General features: G+C 46.9%; 1 protein-coding gene across 7 annotated transcripts; it reads right to left on the bottom strand.

Annotated features, from left to right (window-relative positions):
* Positions 1–735: 735 nt before the first annotated feature.
* Positions 736–16738, bottom strand: CNNM1 (cyclin and CBS domain divalent metal cation transport mediator 1). Of its 7 annotated transcripts, none has more exons than XM_048506023.1 (13): positions 15058–16625; positions 10696–10839; positions 9590–9727; positions 9047–9216; positions 7666–7765; positions 6753–6800; positions 5662–5724; positions 3487–3653; positions 2824–3004; positions 2390–2506; positions 2169–2285; positions 1918–2026; positions 736–1361 (listed from the first exon to the last, which is right to left on the bottom strand). In XM_048506023.1, the coding sequence occupies exons 1-12, from the start codon at positions 16559–16561 to the stop codon at positions 1947–1949; spliced, it is 2829 nt and encodes a 942-aa protein (XP_048361980.1). In that variant the 5' UTR covers positions 16562–16625; the 3' UTR covers positions 736–1361; positions 1918–1946. The 7 variants fall into 7 exon arrangements, 5 of the variants coding, with proteins under 5 accessions (XP_048361980.1, XP_048361979.1, XP_048361981.1 ...); XM_048506022.1 differs by having other exon boundaries at positions 9590–9730; positions 15058–16621; XM_048506024.1 differs by lacking the exon at positions 5662–5724 and having other exon boundaries at positions 9590–9730; positions 15058–16621.
* Positions 16739–21670: the final 4932 nt, after the last annotated feature.

Raw genomic sequence — 21670 nt, 5'->3', positions numbered from 1 at the left:
ACAAATGAAATACATTGAAGACTTTTTAAAATGCATTTGTCAGTTGTCAATAATACTCTTTTGCCAAAGGCAAGGCCCTTTCTTTACAGTGTAGCTGTGCAAAAGGTGCTTACAGATCAGGTTTTCATCTCAAAAGAGCTTTAACTAGCACAACTGAGGCTTCCATTGGCTACTTTTTATTTAAAAGTAGAATATTGTTGTGACTCTTGATCTTCCGGGCCTTGGTTTTCCTTCACAGGCTTTCTGCAGTCCTATAAAAGAGACTCTGACTTCCAGCCAAAGACACACAACCATCAGGAGCTAGTGGTGATTAGTGTAGGTCTAAGCAGGCCTTAAGAGAAACTTCTCTCTCTTCAGCACTTTACAGCAGAGTCAAGGCAGAAGTGACCCCCAACACCAACAGAGCTGGTTCTTGAACATGCAGCAAAAATGTGTCAGGTTGAGGCAGCACTCCTTCCTATACCCAGTTCTCAGTTTTATACAGAAACAATTTCTGTGCTTGTTCAAGGCTAGGCAATTTTAGCTCCAAATCCTGGGATGCAGAAAAATGGGGAAGTACATTTAACATTCCTTTGGTGCTGATTGTTTCCAACCAAGTATAACATAGGACAGATATATTTCCCAGTGCTAAATACAGTTCCCATAATTGTCAAATCCTTTTTATAAACCACTTTTCCCTCCTCCCCCAGGATACATGTTCAACATTCTACAAAGAAGGGATGGACAAACTTAATGTAAAACAAGTACATTTTATTTCTGCCTTACAGATGTTTGACTTCAAAACTCCCTCTTCGTTCTGAATTGAGCTGGAAGGCAGGGCTCTGTTTTGAGCCACACTCCCCGTGTCTGTTTGATGTCATGCTCGCAGATAAAGAGTGACCACTGCATTGGTCCATGAGACAAGCTGCTTTTAGGCAACAATAGGTCTCAGACATGTCTGGATAGTGCTTGGATGTAGATGAAAACGGAGGGAGTGGAAGGTGCAATGCTGTTGCTGCACAAACATGCATGGGAGGGGCCCAATGTGCAGGACCACGTGTAAGGAAGGGTAGGTACTCCCAGGTGAAGTCGTGTCCCCATTCCCCTTGGGTACTGTCCTGCTGGAAGTAATCTGTAATGGTCAGGCTTAAGCTACCCACAGGGTCCCACACACCGCACTGCCCCGCTATCTTCGTTTTCCACCTTTTGTCAAGACCCAACACTCAGCTCTCTAAGTTCCGGCTCCACCTCTCAAACCTGGCCCTCAAACGGCTGCTGTCTGAATTGCAAACCCTGGAGCGAGGGGACCGATGATATGGGAGAGAAGCGAGTGTCGTCACACGCACACATGAACCTTGCCGGTTAGTTGTCATGCTGCAGATCTGTGAAAGAAACCGTGGCTGTTCAGAATGGTGCAGCTGAGATCCCACCCTGCATCCAAAGGAAGGGGAACAAAATAGGCTGGTGTTTGCCCCCTTCAAATAAGGCTGGATGATCTAAGAAAATACACAACTAATGCTAAAACTTTTAAACAGCAGAGAAGGATTCGTAAAATGAGGAATGAGAACAGCCTTTCTGAGGGAAGGACCATCTAGCCTGCTCTCCTGTTTTCACAACCAAACTTCCACAAAGAGGGCAGGAAGGCAGCAGTTGCACCCTGCCGTGCCTCCCAGCAACTACTGTTCACAGGGGCCACTGCCTTTGAACATGAAAGCTTCACCTGGTCCTGCTGTTTTCTTCACCTATGCATAAACACATCTGTGCATTTCCAGGATTTTGAGACTGCACAGCAAAAAGAAGCAAAATGCCTCTGAAAAACAGAACATTCTGCAAAAGGGGTGTGTGCGTGTGTGTGTACTTTTGTTCTTAGGCCAGAGTTGGATATGTAGCTGGGGAGGAGATGGGGCTGCCAGTGAAAGGACAATGTACATTACTAACCTGTGGGAGGCTCAAGGCCATGTTTCCACTCATGTGATGAGAGGTGTGAAGTTGGAATTATCATCGGGACTCTTTTCACTCTCTGCTGATGGCTTTCTTCTCTTCCCACCTGCAACACCAAGTTGGTGAGGAAGTATATTCTGTCTGTACCCTCTTACTGCAGTCTTTCCCAAGTACATCCAAGCAGCCCTTTAATCCCTTGGAAATGTCCAGCAGCTCTCAAAGGATGCATACAGATATATGGGACTCACTGAGGGTACGAAGTAGCTTCTTGCCTAGGGGTTCCTCAGGACCACTTGGGGATGTGCTGGTCTCTGCCTCTTTGTATGAAGTCTCAGGCTGCAGGCTGAAAAAACAGCCTTCATTTTCTGTAAGTTAAGAGCAATCAGGATAAGGCTGGGACCTGTTCAGACCCTTAGAATACCTGCTCCAGGGTTGCTGGCCTGCATTACCACACCCATCAAATACTCACTCTGTTGTGTGTTGCTCTCTGTGGCCCCTGCCAGCTCCTCTTGAATGTGAGGAATTCCCTCCATGTGCAAAAACACAGAGTCTGTGGGGCTCTTCAGGCGCCCATCTGAATGACTAACTGCAGAATGCAAATGGGGAAACCACAATTGCATGTGTGTCAGGGCATAAGCACAACATTTCAATCACAAGTGTGGCCACACATGGCTGAAGATCAGGAACGACAGCACAGTCATACAAAACATTACTTTGATTATGTAACATCCACATTAGCTTAACCCTTCCAGTTGGGTCTGCTTTTGACCCAGTTTGGTGGATGCAAACCTTTTGTTAATTTACATGTATCAAGAGCAATTGGAGCTTCTGCAGGAACATTCACAGCAAAACACACAGCTTTGTGTACAAATGCTGTTCGAACATGCCCCTTGCTGTACCTACCCACAATGCTGTTTCTCATGCTCAGGAGAATGGCAGGATCATCCTTGGGTGTCTGTGGAGTGCCCCTGATTGTAGGAGCCTTTGTGGAGTCTCCGTCATTAAAAACCTCCAAGTCAGGGGTTTGGGGTGAGCTGTCCATGCGGCTAGCCACCAATGCATTCTGGTACTGCTGTCGAGTGATCTAGGCATGGAGCAGAAGAACCACTGTTTGGACTGATGATGCCTGTTTCATCTTTTTCAGCGTCTCTAAAATCCTTCATCTGCTAAAGCCTACATCTTGGTCCCTTCCCATTTTCCTACTGGATACCCTCCCATTTATTTCATCATGACATTTTCAGATTACTTTTCACAGTGTTTTATTCAGAATGTCCTGCTTAAAACCATCTCTTTCCAGTCACACAACCCATCTTCAAAACTTCCGCAGTACCTGTCTGTTGCCTTCCATTGTGACCTCTGTACTTGACCACAGTACACTCCCCCTCACTATATTGGTGTCTAAGCATATTTTGTTTTTTGCTTCTTGCCTTTTCCTCCACACATTTTCCTTTCATTCCTTCTTTTGCACCCATGTCTGGAAAGGCCTCCTCACTACCAAATCATCTCCTTTTCCTTCATTATCTCCTGCCTCAAAATTGTGCTTCAGTCACACAATCCAGAAGATACCTTGACAAACTGTACATCACAGAGAATGTGTACAGAGTAGTCCGGCGTGTAGATGTTGTTGTTGCTGCCACTTTGGAGCTGGGTGCTGCTGCCTCCATAGTCATTACGTTCTCGGATAGGGGAATCACAGCGATTCAGGCCACTGCATCGGGAAGGTGACTGGTTCACTAGAGATAACAGAGGAAGCAGTGAGCAAAGTTGCCATATCTGGTAATGAAGATGCAACAGCAAAAAGGGCCAAGACATTAAAGATAATGCTTTACAGCACAAGGAAATAACTGTTCTTCCTTTAGGTTCACATTTTTGCTTATCTGCAGTGATCCCTGGCCATGCAAATTACAGTGGTGCTCAAGAGTGTGGGAGGGGTTGTGCCACACAGCTACTGGGGGAAAGTGCTGAGTATCTGCTGAGAACAGAACCAAGTGGATGGATCATGGGAAACCAGAAACAGAGCAGCATGCCATGTAAACACAGTAGACCAATCAACAGTACTGGAGAGATCGGGGTGTTTGTCAAAAGCTTGCTTTTGTTTTAGCATCCACACTTCTCAGAAGCTACTTAACACATGCACTATGTCTATGTTCCCTGAAGCAGATGATGCTGAAATAATATTAGATGTGGGGATATTTGGGGGATTAGTCACACGAGGATTCAGGTCAGCCATAGCTCTGACTTCTGCAAGAAGAAAGCAGAGTGGGCAAAGCACAGGGCAAGGTAGGAGGGGAAACTCCTTCAGTTCATGTCCCACAAAGAACAGAAAAGGACCAGTTTACCAAACGGATTGGATAGCAAGTGGCTGTTCTGTTTCCTATCAGCTATTTACTATTAGCCTCTATTACAGCAATTTTGAGTGGCAGATGTGACTGCGGTAGTAAAGTGCCCTAGGCAAAGATCAAAAACAAAAACAGCTGAATGTGTTTATTTCCCCAGCCCACTCTTAAGGAAAGTACCTGTATGTATATGTCTCTGTGAAATGAACAAAGGGGGAATCTAGTAGTACCTGGAAGCTCACAGAAAGTTGAATTACCAAGCTAAAACGTTCTAACTCAATAAATACAGGAGGAAAAAAACATCCTGATGCCCCATTTGTGGAATATTTGCTTATGGAACTTCCTCAGCCCAGCACTACTGTCTTCATCTTCTAGTCACATCAGCAGAAAGCAGAAAAACCACCTGCACAGACCATGCACCTTATCCTGGTACATAACCAGGTTGAGTGAGATTCTTCCGACTTATGAAACCTATGATGCTTTGGCCAAATGCCCTAATTCTACTAATTCACTGTCTCTAATCACTAGTCTATAGATAGTAAGTAAAAATAAAACCTAAAGGCCTTGTCATTATGTGACACTTTTATGCTACTTTAGACACACTGTTGTTTAAGTTATCTACCTTGTTCTTATTTCTGTGTTCAAGTGGTTGTTCTTCATACTTCCCTCTGTAAGTTCAGGAACAGTCCAAGTTTGCTCTTTTTTTTTGCTGTTCCCCCACCCCACATGATACGCTGCTGAACTGCATAATACAATTTTCAAATTTATTCAACTTGTTCATACTCTGCTTCTCCCCTCAAGGAAACCCAAAGCAGCTTACAGTGTTATTCTCCCCTCCTCCATAAAATCGTTACAACCCTGTGACCAACCTACCCAGTGAGCTTCCATGGCAGAGTGAGGATTTGAGCCTGGGCCTCTCAGATCCTAGTCTAACACCAAGCACTATACCACACTAGCTCTAAAACAATACAATTAGAGAACCCACACCCTTCAGATGAGGAGCAGTACCTCTAGATTTCCACTGGGACAGACTTTGTATGGAATGAGTCAAGGAAAGGAAGTCCTGTGACTTTAAATAAAATTTCTGCACATGCATACAATGATACAATACATTCATATTAACATGCATATCCAATGCATGCTTATCTATGATGCAGCATGAAAACATGGTCCTCTATGTACAGCTCAGGATAAAGAACATTGTGTAGCACTGGCAAATGGATACAGCTCTCAGAAATACTAAATGCACAGAAGCATTCATCTAGTGTTCAATTGCAGATGCATGTTGGAGTATGTACTCTTTCAAACTTCTTCAATACTTTGTGTTGAGTGAGAGGTTCACAGATAAACATGGATTAAGGTAGCAGGATGGGAACCTGTTCTTGGATGCTCTGTATACAGTTACCTGGGGAGCCAGCCAGAGATTCCCCTCTGCTGAAGGCGAAGGTACGGGACATGGACACAGGCACTAGAGGGGAGGGGAAGGATCAGTAGACAAGAACCAGGGTAGAAGAGGGGGGAGCAAGAGAATGGGTTCAAAAGGAAGAGAGTGTGAACTTGGTAGGACTGACATCAGGACAGTGACTTTATGATGCCCCACATAGTAAGGAATAATCCACTAGCAGCCTATGACTAAGGAAGAACTGCATTCTCTGCAGCTATAAAGGGCTAGGCATGCATTGAAGGATTTACCAGGCAACCAGCCATATAAAGGACAAGCCCTCATCTCTGACCTATGTGTGAGTCCAAAAAAATGTAGAAGAGATTTCACTGCACATGCCACACCATATTTTATTTCTTATTGTCATGTTTAGACCTATGAGAAAATAAAATATAGATTTAATAAATACTTCACAAGTATTTATGGATGCATGATACAATTATGTAAAACACTAGAGGGTGGTACTAGGAATACACATGATGGAATACAGACAACTGAGTAGTATGGTTATTTGTGGGCATTTATTTACTTACTACATTTCTATACAACCTATTTAACAAAATTGTTTACAAGGAAATCAGGCAGTTTAAAATCAGCCAAAGAATCGCCAAAATAGATTAAATCCATCAGGCAAAAACCCACCATACCCTAAATACCATACCCATACACTGACATGTGATTTGAAAAAGATCACTGGTAGCTTTCTCCATAGGGAAGTAGTTTCCACGGAAATCTCACAAGGGGTTTTTCTTTTTTTTTCAGTGTTATTCACCATGACTGACATGTTCTATTATTGTGCTTTTTGAGTTATGCATTAAAAGTAGCTACAAATAATAATTTGGAGATAAATATACTGAAACATCTCAAGGGAAATGCAGCATACCTGTTCCAGGACTATGAGGGGGAGAGGTGGGTCACAGTAATTCCTTGTTTGAAACAGGAAGCCCAGTCCTTTATCCTTTGACCAGTAACCAACGAATTGAGAAAGGCCTAACCCAAACAACATAGTTTACCCCCTCACCAACAAAAGAACAGGTCAACGAGAAGATATGTACACAGGAAAGAAGATCCCGCCAGGCTGCTCATTTTGCGCACGTCATTATCTGAAAATATAGGGGGCAGATGGAAGGTGAGTCCCAGTCAGAGCTTTGTTGCGCCAACCCTACCCTGTACAGGGAAGAGACACTTTCTTAAGGGGGTGAAAAGGCAAATTGTCATAGCAATTGTATCTCTGGACTAGCCTCAGGTAAGTGAGACACATTTTGAGTTCATCTGACAAAGCCTGTGTTTACAACACCAAGGGAATATTATCCCAATATTTCCTATTCCGCTGAGGAAGACTTTGGTATCTTGCTACTGTATATATGGCTGTACTCATCTTCCCTAACAAGCTAAATATGTTGTTCCATGATTCTGTAGTAATGGAATTGCCACCCAACCATTTCCATTGTTCCCTCTGGCTAGGACTGAGCATGTAGAATAGAACAGAATTATAGCACAGAGTTAAAATTTAATACAGAGTTTAGCTTTCCTCCAGCCTAAATTCTCATTTAAAAAGATTTAGTCCTTAAGGTCTGAATGCATCTACAATGTCTTCCAAAAGCTTGTCTGGCTCTTATTATGAAAGGCTACCCAGTGGCCAGGATTTGTGTGTCCAGCACAGCTCCTTAAACTTATCCGTCCATGGCATCTATCATTCTCTTTTCCATGAATACGGGTGCCTCATATAACAAATTTCTTTGCTGCTCTTTGCCTCTGAAATTTATGGTATAGTAGTCATTTCTGTGAACATCCAGACTTATTTTTTAAAAAGTTACATTCCCCTTTCCTTTTTGGTTCAAAGCAGATTTATGTAAGCAATGTCCATAGATTTATGTAAATTATTCATCTTGGCCACTTTATGTGGAATACTAAACAGCAGTTTGCTATTGTATATATCCTACCCTGGGGGCTGGCTCTGGATCTTACCTGAACAGACAACAGCCATGATGGCTGGTACGCCATAGTAGGTGAAGGCTCCATTCTCGAAACGCAGGCCTTCCTTCCCTACTTCCACCTCCACTCTTCCCTGGGGAAAAAGGGAGATGTAGCCCAGCAACACCAACATTCCCTTTCCTCACAGGATATGGCCATTCATTAAAAAAAACATACAAAACAGCTGCAGCCTGACAATCTTACTCTGGACTTTGGGCAAGGACAAACCCTGTGTGCTCACCAGAGACTTGCAGACAATTCTTCACAATGACAGAAGATAAGAGAAGCCAGTTAAGAATGTTAGAAATGTCAGAAGGATAGGGACTGTGACAATGGAAGAAACACTGGCTAGGCAGAACCATGAAAATCCACATCTTCTGTTGTTGGAGTGGCTGCACAGCAAGACTCATGAAAATAAGTGAAAATTGTATTACAGAATTAATAAGGACACGCTGATTTTTTAAAAGTTAAGTTACAACCATGAACACACACATGTACATATTATATTAAGCTTCCCTATGCTACTGCTCCATACAACTCAGTATAACCTACTCTACTCTTTCTCAACACCAGTTACCCAACATCCTTTAAATGAAGATGGGAGCCCAGAGTGGTCCTCCAATGTACTCTCTTTCCCACAAAAGTCTTAAGATAGGAAAATTAAACAGTTTATGGTGGGGGTGGGGAGGAAAGGAGCATAACTGGGCCCAGTGAACACCAACCATGTGCTTCTACCATCAAGACACAGGCCCTCCCATGACATCAGTAAACATTGTTTATTATCAAAGGGAACATGAAGCTGGAGAGGTGAATATCCAGGTGAGTGGTGTGATTCTGTAATACCTCAGCTAGGACTTCAATCTTAAAATAACACCCTTCTACCGTGTTTCCCCAAAAACAAGCCCTACCCCGAAAATAAGCCCTATCATGATTTTTCAGGATTTTTGGAGGATGCTTAAAATATAAGCCCTCCTCCAAAAATAAGCCCTTCTGGTAGTTACAGATCACAATCGCGGACAATGCCCTGTGCTCCCTGCCAATGAGGATGCAGCTTGTGTCACACCTGACGAGGGAAGCAACGGGTTGCCGAGAGCCCACCTTAATGATTTGTGAAGGTACCGTATTTCCCCGACTATAAGCCCTACTCCCCCAAAAAACGCCCTAATGTTTCTTTTGGTGCGAAAATTAATATAAGACACTGCCTTATTTTTGGGGAAACATGGTATGTGGTCCTCTCTCTAGAGTGAACCTTTTTTTTCTTTTTTGGGAAATCCTGCTATACAAGTGAAGCTGAAGCACAGAGGCAGGAACACCCATACTATACACAGCCTTCACTCTCAGGGATGAATGCCTTCTATTAGAGGGCTTGACAAACCTGCAAGATGAGCACAAAGTAGTCAACCGGCCTGTTGCGCTGATAGAGGTAGTGTTCCGGTGCTCGTCTGTTTTTGTGGTCAAATTTCATTTCCTGGATAACATTGGGGTGTTTGAGGAGTCGCAACAGAATCTTTTCTGAGAGGTACGGTGGCTTGAAGGGCTCCACCTCTGCAGGAGAAAGAGGAAGGAAAGCAGCAAGTGTTTACAAGAGACTTAAGTGTTCTTACGAATTTGCCCAACAATGGTCACTGTGTATAATGGAACTTCAAATCAGGAAAAGGCAAGCTCCAGTAGAGACTTCATCTGCGCTCATGTGAAGTAGCTACAAAATGGGAGCGGTCTTTCCCATATAAGAGAAGCCTTGAGGTAGGGAAGCTGAAGAACTCATGGGGGGGAAAAAGATAACTGCTCAACTCATGCAGGGACTTCTATAGACAACACTAGGCTGAGGTGTAAACTTTCCAGAAGTTCCAAGGGGGGACAATACCCTCATCAGTACAAGTATTCGAAAAGATCTGGATATCTGCAAAAGGTTGGATACCTGTAGCCATGAATCGATGTGTGGCAAGCAGAAGCTGAGGAGAAATCTTCACTTTCATCTCACTATCAGAAAGCCGGAAAATGGAGAAGTCGTGTGGTTTCCTACCCCGATGGGGTGCCCGCTCCTTCTTCCGATGGTCTGCTAAAGTCAGACAACCAAAGATCATACTTGTAGTCAAAATACTGGAAATCCGCAACAGATTCTCCAGCCTATCCTGAAACTTTTGGGTTTCTATTTAAGGAGATTTCAAGACTAGGACTTCAACACTAACCTCAAAGATTTCAAGACTATGACGCTGTCCTCAAAAGATTTTAAGGGTTTCCTTATCATGTTCAGGCAACAATTACCTGCAGAATTTAAGCAGTTATTTGCTTAGCTACCCCACCCCTCATCACTATCAAGGAGCTCCAGTTATATGTTCATCAATGTTTCTTCTTTCAAGTACCATGAAGTTATCGAATACAGTGATTACAGTTCAAAATTGCCAGCAAAGGACACATTTTATTTCCGCAGATATGTGGAAATGATGTGTGGTGAGGCAAAGGGACATTCTCAGATGCTGTTGCAATCAGTCATTCAAGTCTGAGCTCAAGTAGGTTCAAGCGATGTTCTAAAACAGATCCCCGGAAGGAAGTATTAGGATTCCCTTTCCATCCACAGCTCTCTTCCCCATGAGGAAAACTGCTTCCTATAGCACTTCCACAACTTTTGTGGGGAGCAGCAGTTCTTTTTCTGTACATAAACCAAAGATATAGCCCATCCTGATCCTTTGTGATGAGTGGCCCTCCTTTTCCCACAGAGAGCTGCCCCGTGAAGGCTTTGGAATTTTTCCACTGCCAGTTGAGTTGTACAACATTACCAATTTCTCCTTTCCATTTGTTTGCAGAAGGAACACAAAATTAGATATACAACAAAAGGAACATTAAAATCATAACAATATACTCATATATATTAATATACCAATCAACAGATTCAAAGATATGGAAGAAATGTGTTTGAGCGTTAATATGGAGCTTATAGAACCTCTCTCAATATTTTTGGGGTTCTCACAGGACATCCTCTCTAGAACCTGTCCTGGAGAAATACCAGAGTCACCACATACTCACTGTAGAGGTCTGTTTCATCCAGAATCTCTGATTTGATGATCTCCTCAATCACATCTTCAAGGGTGACAATCCCCATCACTTCATAGAAAGGATCTCCTTCCCCTTCGTCATTCACCCGCTGCACAATTGCCAGGTGTGATTTTCCTGCAAGGACCGAATTAACAGAAGTGAAAAGCTCTAGGGCACTGCCTGCCCACACACAACAAAGGCAGGAAATGAAATATCTGATGACCTGCTGATGACAACAGCGTCCAGTGAATAGCAAGTCTTTTGCTCATTCAGCACATGCAGAATAATGCACTTTCAAACTGCTTTCAGTGCTCTTCAAAACTGTGCGGAATGGCAAAATCCACTTGCAAACAGTTGTGAAAGTGGTTTGAAAACGCATTATTTTGCGTGTGCGGAAGGGGCCTTTCTTTGAGTGAGTTATATATAGCGAAGTACTGTTTTAAAACCCATTCTGGTCAAAGACAGGGGAACAGACTCCGTCAGACACTGACTGACTTTCAGGTTTTAGTTACAATGTGAAATTTGGGGGAAAGGTACATTACATGTAGCAAATGAAGGGTCTATAGTCCTAAAGAGATTATATTACACTTAACACTGGTGACCGGGAGTTCATGACAAGGAATCACTTATTCTGCGAAAATATAAAACAGCCAACCAAGGCCCCTCAACAACCAGCTCAATTTTCCATTTTTTTCTCACACACATGAGGCAGCAGTCTTCTCTCACTGAAAGTAGAATCTTAACTGCAAACAGGCAGATGTGGCAGTCTGATTTAGCAAAATAACAGAATCAGAAAGACCAACAACATTTATTTCAATATGAGTTTTGTCAACTCACAGCTCACTATTTTAGATAAGTTTTAACCTGCCAAGTCCACTGAAGAAGGATATAACTGCCCCTGGTTATGAACTGAACCATTATGAACATATGGTGAAATTCTCTTTTAACTTGATTTTTTGAAACAAACATCTGCATTTGCTCAAGTAATATGAAACAAAAAGGATTTGGGTGAGGCTTCCAATGATCAGAAGGTGCATAAGGAAGAAGAGAAAAAAGTGTCCTAATTTTAACTCTACTGCTTACAGAATTCTCTGCTTTATACAAATGAACTCTACAGGATAATACCTGCAACTGCTGATTTCCAAATATGCTGCTTCAGACAAAGCCTCCTATATGAGAAATTGTTCACTAACAGATAGCAGTACTAAGAGAAAAGCAAGGCAAACACGACTTCACAAGATTATTCTACACTCCATCAATAAAGGCATTTAATGTAATGTTAAGAACTGGGGAGAATTATATGCCATTTTGAATTCTACTTTAGTAGATGTATTTTATATCAAAAACAGAAATACTGAACCTTTTATCAGAGCTGAAAAGGAAACAGCATCCTTGCTATTTGCCTCTTGACTTCTGAGGGATTTTAAAACAACAACAACAACAACAACATTGCATTTAGATATTCATACCCTGCTTCCTTTCCCTGTGGGGACCCAGAGTGCTTGCATCATTCTAACCCCCTCCATTTTGTCTTCACAACAATCCTTTGAAGGAGCCTATGCTAATAGAGCGACTGGTCTAAGATATCACAATGATCTTCCACGGCAAAAGTGAGAATTTGAACCTGGGTCTCCCAGATCGTAGTCTGACACACATCCCCTGCCCATCTTCCTTCCTAATTGTACCGCAAACAATGGCTAGGGAAACAGGACTTTCAAAAGAGAACAGAATCCCCACTAGCTCAGCTGCTGGAGCTTTAGCCCTGATGTCCCAAGGTTTGCAATAAAACTGTGAAAGCTGGTGATCATGAACAACATCAATAATCCTTAATGGTCTCCATATGACCTTAAAAATGTTGAAAGGTATCAGGGGAGCCTTTAGAAGACACCTGAAGATTAAAGAAAGCAGTCAAATTCAAAACCACATATTTAGTTCCTCCCTGGAGAGAAGGGCAGGCAACGGTCTTAGACTGCCTATGTTTGGAACAACCAGCCAGCCAGATCCCAACTGGCAAAAGCACTCAGGGACGAATGAACAAAATCAGCACAACTGAAGTGTATCAGGAACATATGAAATGCCCTTGCAATGAAATCAGAACTGATTAGCCGTGACTCTCTAGGATCTCAGATAGTGGTTTTTCATGTAACGTACTATTTGATGCTTCCAAATGGGAACGATTGGCAAGAAGCTGAGTCCCACAGGGAGTTCTCCTTGCCTGGCTCACTTGGTCAATTCTCTTAACTGAAGCAAACTACATCCAACCATGGTGTGCAATATTTTCATTGACTCAGCAGAAGCAAAAGCTCTCCCCTAACTACCACCCCAACTAAAAACATGCTAACCTTCCCACTGCATATTAGATGTCTGGATGTCAGGCAAGGAAAGAGTAATACGGGCAAAATGTGAATTGTTTTGTGAGTGTTGTTGCCTCAAGAATGAGTTCCTTAGTGTCCGCAGCTTTAAGGAAAATATTCCGTGTCCCTTGCGGCAAAACAATGTGCCAGCTACAATTTAAACATACCGCCAATGACTACACTATTGCTTCTCTATTTCACATTCACAAGCCCTGACTTGCATATGTAGTACAGCAGAGGATCAATGTTGAAGCACCATGTTTGAAAATGGATCCAGTGTTTAGAGCAGGGGTAGGGAACCTGCGGCTCGAGAGCCGCATGTGGCTCTTCTGCCCTTGCACTGTGGCTCCACGAGCCACCGGCCCCATCCTTGCCCGCCCTGCAGGTAGCCGGGCGGGCGCACCAACTGCCTGCAGCCGGCTGGGCCGCACCGCGGGCTTCCCCTCTCACCTGCCCCGTTGGAGCGGGGCGGGTGCTTTCCCGGTGGCCGGCGAGGTCGAGCCGCTGGCCCCATCCTTGCCCGTCCTGCAGGCAGCAGGGCGGACGCATCCATGCGCTTCTCAGAATGAGCGGAGTAAAATGTTAAAAAATCCAATATATACAGTGTTATCTTTATTTTAAATGTCAAAAATTATTTGCGGCTCCAAGTGTTTTCTTTCCCCATGGAAAACAGGTCCAAATGGCTCTTTGAGTGTTAAAGGTTCCCTACCCCTGGTTTAGAGCCATATTGAAAAATGGTTGACAGTGGCATAGGGAGAAACCTGGATTAATTTAGTTGCTGCCAGAACACCTTAAACTCAGTAAGGAATGGGCAGGTGGCTGCTTTCAGCAGATACCACATTGCAAATACATGGAGTACACATAATACAGCCTGATCCAGCCCAGACTAGCTTGATAACAGATCTGAGAAGGTATGCAAGGTTGGCCCTAGTGAGTATATGGATGATAAACCACTAAGGAAGTCCAGGGTTGCTTATCCAGAAAGTGATGGCAAACCACCTCTGACCGTCTCTTGCCTGGAAAACCCTACGCGATCACTATATGTTGGCTGTGATTTGAGAGCACTTTCCGCCGCCACCCATAAAAGTGTCACAATCTACTGGCATGGGGTTATGGTGGAACCACCTAAAGCCACTAACCATGAACACATAAGGTCCTATGTATTGTCGAAGGCTTTCACGGCCGGATTCAACTGGTTCTGGAGGGTTTTCCAGGCTGTGTGGCCGTGGTCTGGTGGATTTTGTTCCTAACGTTTCACCTGCATCTGTGGCTGGTATCTTCATAGGTGTATCACAGAGAAAAGTGAGTGAGACTTTTCTCTGTGATACACTTCTGAAGATGCCAGCCACAGATGCAGGCGAAACGTTAGGAACAAAATCCACCAGACCACGGCCACACAGCCCGGAAAACCCTCCAGAACCAACATAAGGTCCTCTTTACTGATTCACACCACTGATCTTCCAAGGGCAGCACTGTCTGCTTTGAGTGGCAGTGGCTCCCCAGAGACTCACTGTTCACATCTCCTCCCACTTGACTCTTTTATATGGAAATGCAGGGATGGATCTTGGCACCTGTAGCATGAAAATCACATGCTCTACCACTGAACCCCAGCCAATGTCAAGCAGCTCAGAGTTCTTGTGTGCAGAGGAGGGAATGGTAAATGTGTGGGAACTACTAATGCAAGGATTAACTATACTGGGTGACAGAAAGGTGCCTTTATATAAATTAAATTTTCCCTGAGCAGCTTTAGGAAAAATTATGAGGAAATTAGGAGCAAATTTCAGGGGTAATTCCAGTTAACTGGCAGGGGCCCATGGAAAAAGATTGAACGCATGCAAATGCACATGCATGCCTGAACAAACACATTCACACCCCCAAGTTAGGCAGGAAGAAGAGGAGAGGACAAGGCAGGAGGGGGCATGGTGAGTCCCAGGGTACCTCGCAGGCAGGGCACATGGGGAGCAGAGGGAGGTGAGCATGGGGGGCCCCAGGCCCTCACCCTTCTTGAACTCCTCCAGCAAAGCGTCCAGCCGTGTGTCATGGAAGACGCAGTGTAGCGGCCTGCGATAAAAGCGAGTGACCGTCTGCAGAGGGGTGCAGTCGTCAGGATCTACGAAGGCCAAGTCCTTGACGAAGAGCAAATCGATGATGTTGTCACGCCGCTCGCCTTCGTAGACTGGGATGCGCGTGTAGCCCGAGCGCAGAATCTCAGAGACGGTGGCAAAGTCCAACACGGCATCCGAGCGCAGCATGAAACAGTCACTCACCGGCGTCAGGATGTCCTCAACCACTTTGGTGCGCAGCTCCAGTGCGCCCTGCACCATGGCCAGCTCCCCGCTCACCAGGTCCCCGTGCGGGTCAGCTGCGCGCAGCGTTTCCAGCAAGCGCTCTCGGGTGGAGAAGGTGCTCAGCTCCTGCCGCAAGGCCCAGTCCAGGAGGCGGCTGAGCGGGTAGCAGAGCGGGAAGGTGGCGGCCATGAGAAGGCGGGTGAGGCAGAGCGTGTGAGCGGCAATGGCCAGCCCGTGGCGGGAGCACACCGAGTAGGGCAGAACCTCCCCTCCCAGGAAGACCAGGCCGGTGCAGAGCAGCACCGGCACCCAGGGCACGCCTCGGCCGGCCTCCGCCAGGGCGCTGGGGTCGCCGCGCAGGGAGGCGCAGAGCCAGCCAGCCAGAGCGGCGTTGGCGCCGGCCTGGCCCAGCAGCAACGTGCACAGCAGGTGAGTGCCGCTCCCGCCGCGGCTCCGCGCCGCCTCCACCTTGCGCGCCTGCTCCCGCTCGGCCGCCGAGCCGCTGTTGCGCAGCACGCGGAGCTCCAGAGGGTCGAGGGACAGCACCGCCAAGCGAAGGCCACTGAACAGCGCCGACAGCCCCAGCAGCACCAGGGCCCCCAGCGCCCGCCCCCAGCCCGCCGACGGCAGCGGCACCAGCCCCGCCGCCAACGCCGCCGCCGCCTCCTCCACCTGCAGCACGAAGCCGCCGGGCGCCCCGTGCACCTGCCACGCGCGGCCGTCCCAGGCGCACAGCCAGAAGCGGCGCCCCGCCGGCCCCACGCCGGGCTCGCCCTTGCGCGGCTCCCGCACCCGCACCTCGGCCAAGGCCGAGCCGGCAGAGCCGCCGGGCAGCAGCGGGCCAAGCACCTCCACCTCCGAGGCCCAGGCGCTGCGCTCGGGACAGCGCGCCGCCTCCGCCGGCTCCTCCACGAACACCAGCCGCCGCTCGCCGGGCTCCGTCCCGCCGCCACCGCCGCTGGCGTTGCCGTCGGCCGTCGGCTGGAAGTAGAGGCGCAGCAGGAAGCGGGACCCCTCGGCCGCCCGCAGGGCTCCCCCTTCCAGCCACACACGCCCCGGAGCCGTGTCCTCCGGCCGCAGCCCCAGCAGCCACGCCGCCCCGCCCGGCGGCCGCGGCGACAGCGAGAAGAAGAGCAGCAGCACCGCGCCCCGACTCCTGCCCCAGCCCCAGCCGCCGCCTCCTCCTCCTCCTCGCCGCTCCAGCCCCGCCGCCATCCTCCCTCCTCAGCAGGCGCGCTTCGCCACCCGGGGCCGCCAAGGGCAGGCACCGGCCGCACGTGATACTGCAGCGGCGCGGGGGTGGAGCCCTGGCCGGACCACGTGAGCGAGGGGCGGGCCGGCCCGCCCCTTTGGCACCCCTCATTGGCCCCTACCCGCTCACCACGTGGTCTAAGCGGCCCATGGGGACCCCCACAGGGAGACCTCATGCCGATGTTGCCGGAATCCTGGCTGCTGCGACGTTCGCCTTCCAGAGTCTGCTCGAAATGTCCTCTCCCATTGGCCGGGTTCTTTGTGACGCTGGTGGATCTTCTGGAACCAATGGATCATCTGGCGACCCACGCACACCCTGAAGCGTTATCTTGAACGACCATACGGCCAAGTGCCGGAATTATTCAGCGTTGTGTTTAGCTCGAGGCTTTTGCTGCGAGATGTGGCCTGGCTCCTTGAAAGACTTGTGAAAGGCAAGGATGCTGAAAACGCGATTCTGAAGAAATTTGTGTTGCAATTGATATAAGGAGGCTTTCTGCGCATTTCCTCTGCTCTGGTTGGAAATAAGAAATGCGAGTTGTAATACAGGGCTTATCAAACCCGGGAAACACAGAAAGATTTAATGAAACATCCCAAGGAGCAAATAAATCCACAAGGCCAATAGAAGGAGAGTGCTTAATACCGGTAACTGTAACTAATTAATTAGGGATTAGTTTCTCCTACGGATAAAACAATCTGGTGGTCTTTTGACCTCCAGACGTTCGCCTGTACTGGTTTTTAATCTGTTGTACAAACTCATTTGAGGATACAATAAGGAGTTTTATATTGGCCCAAAATAATGAGATTTGCTAATTTGGTTTGGACTTTGTGTCTGTGTGTGGGGAACATTTGATTCATGTAAAATGATGATTTTGCTGAGATTGGCAAGTGTTGGGTGACAGTTTGTTGACAAGAAACTTCAAGAGTTTTGGTAGTCTCCCTCATTCACCTGCAAGTGTGAGATTGCCCACTTCTGGGGGAATCGTGTATGCTCACTTGTGAAAAACGAGAGTTGCTAGTTTGCTTCTTTTTAAGATGATAGAGCATTTCTAGCAGGACTGAAAGTGCTGCCTGCAGGGGAGGGGTGCACTGCACATGCTGTCTGGGTATCCTCTGCCTGCTGAAAGACTTTATAATAGGATGTACCTGTATATTTGTCAGTTGTATTATATTATAATTATATCTTCAGAGGATCCTGTGAAGATGCCAGCTACAGATGCAGGCGAAATGTCAGGAGAAAATGCTACTAGAACACGGCCATACAGCCCAGAAACCACACAACACCCCAATTGTGATATTCTTTATGATGCCACTTCTGCTGTAGCACACTAGCATGACTTCCCCTCTGACTCTTAGAAACAGTGAGCTCATTCTAATACTAGACTGCAGAGATGAAAGTTAACAGTACAATCCACGGGGGGGGGGGGGGGGGAGGTGGTCAGGTGGGTATTCTAAGTGATGTGACTCCGGTCCTGGTTCAAATGCCACTTCCAGCAGCACAAGTGGCATTAATACCAGCAAGGGGCACATTTGCCAGTGCTGGAAGTGGTGCAGGAGCACCACATGGGGCGTCACGCAGCTATGGTGGCAGCGCGGCCTCAGTGCAGGTGCGTGCATGGGGGGAAGGCAGGGAGGCCAGCATTAGTCAGTTCCCTGAGCCCTTTCAGCCCAGGAATTTGCATATTGGTAAGCACAAAGTTATGCCTGTCAAAACTGGCATAACCCATAGGGCTCCATTATAAACATTTTCAAAGTAGTCCCTCATTATAGCAGTCCCAACCTCCAAAGGGCTGTGCCAGGGCAGGCTGCTGTGTGGCTTGGCGCAGCCCCTCTCACAACCATTCCTGTCCCAGTGAGGTTGCCTCAGCCCCCTCCCCCAGTTCCCCACTTCATTCACCATAGGCCCTGTAGGGGGCTGGGGACAAGGAGGGGAAGGCACTGATGCACCACAGTGTGTGGAGCACGGCACAGACTACAAACAGTTTGGCCACCAGCTCCTGACTGGGAGTTACCTGTCTTGCCCATGTTCCCAGGGGCTGGCCTCCTGTCACCACTTTATTGCTCCTTTCTCTCTACCACAAGTGCCACCGGTGAAGACAACTCCCTTACAGACCCCTCCTCTCTGGAGAGCATCACAGCCTCCAAGACAACAGACAGCCTTCCCGGCCAGCTGTCCTCAGTAGGCAGTGGGGATCCAACCCCCATCCTGAGTCTTCTTCCCTCCCCAGCTCCAGTTAGTTTCTGTGAGGATACTGATCTCGATCTGCTGCTTCTGCCTTCTCCTCCAGCGGTTGAACCAATGGAGGTGTAACCATGAAGGGCCCTGAGTATTCCACCTCGCTGGCATCTGGCACCATTGTGGGTCGGTGCTTTGGGGGGACTCTCATGGGGCCAGGAACATGCAGTGTCACCAGGAACATGTCCTCGTTGTTTGCTGGGGTGGCTCCCGTGTCCCTCTTGTTCAACCCTGCTGTTATTAAGCACCTGCAGCCTCTCACCCTTTTTGAGTGGAGTGCTGTTGCCACCTCTGTGGTTCTGCAGTCTGTCAGCATTGCTGGCTCACCAGGGACCACTGAGGGAGCCAGGCGGTCCCTGCGGAGTGATCCCACCTTGCCAGATGATGGCCCAGATCCAGCCTCAGTACCTGCTGGCGGCAAAGTACCCCTCAAGGCTTCTTAGAGACTTCAATTACCTCTGTTCAGCTCTGAGGTAGCAGTGCTGGCCCTGCTCCTGGGCCTAAGGGCTCCCCGCCAACACCATCCCCCATGTGACTGCCATTAAGCCAGAGTGCCTGGAGGGGCACTGTGATGGGCTGGAGTCCAACTCCTGGATGCAGAATGTGTCAGCCACAATGTTAAGAGCCTCTGGCCACTCTGAAGCTTTGCTCGCTATGATGCGGGGTGCCACCAAGGAGAAGACATGGATAGAGGATTCTTGAATGACCTGTCCTGTTCTCTGCAGGCCCCTGAAGCACCTCCTCACCAATAGTGCCTCCTGGACTTGTCCAGAGGGGTCCCCTTTGCCTCCACCCTCCCCAGTGCTTTTCTGGGGCCTGTCTGCCCCTGGAAGATTTCCCACCCTGATCTCTGATGGCCTCCTTCAGGAACACATTGGACCACTCCTTCCTAGCCCCTCTTTTTCCTGGTTCCACCATGATCCTGGGTTGGCTTCTGCATCTCACTGCTTCCCTGATCCTTGCTGGCTATTGGCTGACCTGTCAGACACGGCCCCTTTCCTGCCTCTGCAAACCAGCACTCCTGCGCTGCTCTCCCCTTTCCCCACCGCTTCTTTTTTTACGCCATTCCAGGACTGGGTACTGTGCAGCCACCAGCTTAGGAGACAGCTCGTCTGCACTGTTGCTTCATTATCCCTGGCTGTGGTGCAACCCCTCCCTCCAGCTCCAAATTTCTCTGTTAAACAACACAAAAAATTACAATTTCTCCAACAACAAACATTCTGTGGGCAAATGCTTGATATACTCAGAGCTTTTTTAAAAAAAAAAGTGCCAGGAGAAGTCTATTTCTTTGCTGTCTTTGTATCTTGCCTTGCTCACTGAGACGTATGGTGAGACACACACCTTGCACACTTCAAGAAAGGATCCACATCTGGAATGCCATGTGTGAAACTCACAAAAAGGCTGAATTGATCCAGTATTGACCCAGAAAATTGCCAAGGGGACTTCAGTTCACTAACTGTGTCAAATATCGGTGTCAAATATCGGAGGTCCTGGCAGAGGGACAAGATCTTATCTGCAAAGAAGCTCACAAATGACTAACAGCCAATCGTTGAACCTTTATTTTTGGAAAGCTCTCAGTGAGGGCTGTTAAGGACTGAATTACCCCAAATAATTGAGTCAGGCAATGCAATGCCAGCTGCATAGAAATCCTTCTTTGCAGTTTTCACTACCATCTCATAGGATTTCATAAATGTCCTATAGGATATTCTTGCCCCATTGTCACTAGTACTCTGCCAGCAGCTTTGACTGACTTCTCAATTCCACCCACTCCCAGCACATCACACAAACACACAGGCTGTGTGAGTAATTAACTGTGAACAGTCAGGTTTTCATGCCCCTGCATGCTCCTAGCTTTGAAGTAGATGTTATATGGCATGGAGTTTTTATATGCTGCTGTCCTTCAGCCCATCACATATACACAGTGATGCTTCCAAGATGCTTAGGATCAGGGCATCATGAACTATTGTAGCAATGAAGCTGCCTTATAAGAAACCTCTATTTGTCAAGGTCAGTATTGTCTACTGTTGCCTGGCAGCAGCTCTTTAAGGTCATGGGCAGAGAGGCCTTTGACATCCCCCACTACATAATCTTTTGACTGGATATGATGGAGATGGAATTTGGGAGCTTGTGCATGAATACAGGTGCTTGGCCACTGAGCCACATCCTGCTCCTTGAAAGAAACTTAGCCCCTGCTTTTAATGATAAAAATAATCATTGGAGGCAAAAAAAAGTATGTGAGGCTGGAAATCAAATAGAAAAACAATGAGACTCCAAGTTAATATAACAGGCAAGAGAACCAGCAATAATCTCCTAGAAAACATGTGTCATCATTTTGGCCCCTAGGTGGCGCTGTTATTGCAAACAAACCTTTGGGTTTGTTCTTGGATTTTGGTGCTCTGGAATTTAGGTACGAAAGTTGTCAGGCTATCAGAATTGTCAGCATCTCAATGGGCAATATTCAAACAACTCCAGTCATTACTGGTTCTTTTTACAAGGTGACCAGTATAGTTCCAAGCAAAGCCTGAGCTCATGGGCTTTCTACGCTCTTGAGTTTGCAGTTAGGATGGACAGAAAGAGGATAAAATCCTAGAAGGAAGGATAACTCATTAATGTTGACATGATCCCTAACAAAATGTTGTACTTTGCTAAAGATGTCTGTCCATGAATTGCATTATTATGTGAAAAAAATCTTAGCTTTGCTTCAAAATAAGCAATAAAATGTCCTGCTTGATTGCAAAACTTTGGTTCAATACGTTGCTCCAGTATGACCGAAAAATGTATAAAACGTGTCTCACATGACCTTTTTGTACTTAATATGAATTGAAACAACACTATTAATT

Source organism: Sphaerodactylus townsendi, linkage group LG08 (assembly GCF_021028975.2).
Source record: "Sphaerodactylus townsendi isolate TG3544 linkage group LG08, MPM_Stown_v2.3, whole genome shotgun sequence".
In the NCBI taxonomy this organism is placed as follows: Eukaryota; Metazoa; Chordata; class Lepidosauria; order Squamata; family Sphaerodactylidae; genus Sphaerodactylus; species Sphaerodactylus townsendi.
Note: the sequence above shows the minus strand (reverse complement) of the source record. Positions and strands in the feature narration are given on the sequence as shown.

What these genes read in the sequence shown, in the direction of transcription:
- CNNM1 (XM_048506022.1), bottom strand. Translation starts at nt 16,561, where the DNA reads ATGGCGGCGGGGCTGGAGCGGCGAGGAGGAGGAGGAGGCGGCGGCTGG. An exon ending in CATGGCTGTTGTCTGTTCAG is followed by an intron (nt 6,801 to 7,665) that starts GTAAGATCCAGA and finishes CTATATTTTCAG; the next exon opens with ATAATGACGTGCGCAAAATG. An exon ending in GTGATGTACAGTTTGTCAAG is followed by an intron (nt 3,005 to 3,486) that starts GTATCTTCTGGA and finishes CTCCATGCCTAG; the next exon opens with ATCACTCGACAGCAGTACCA.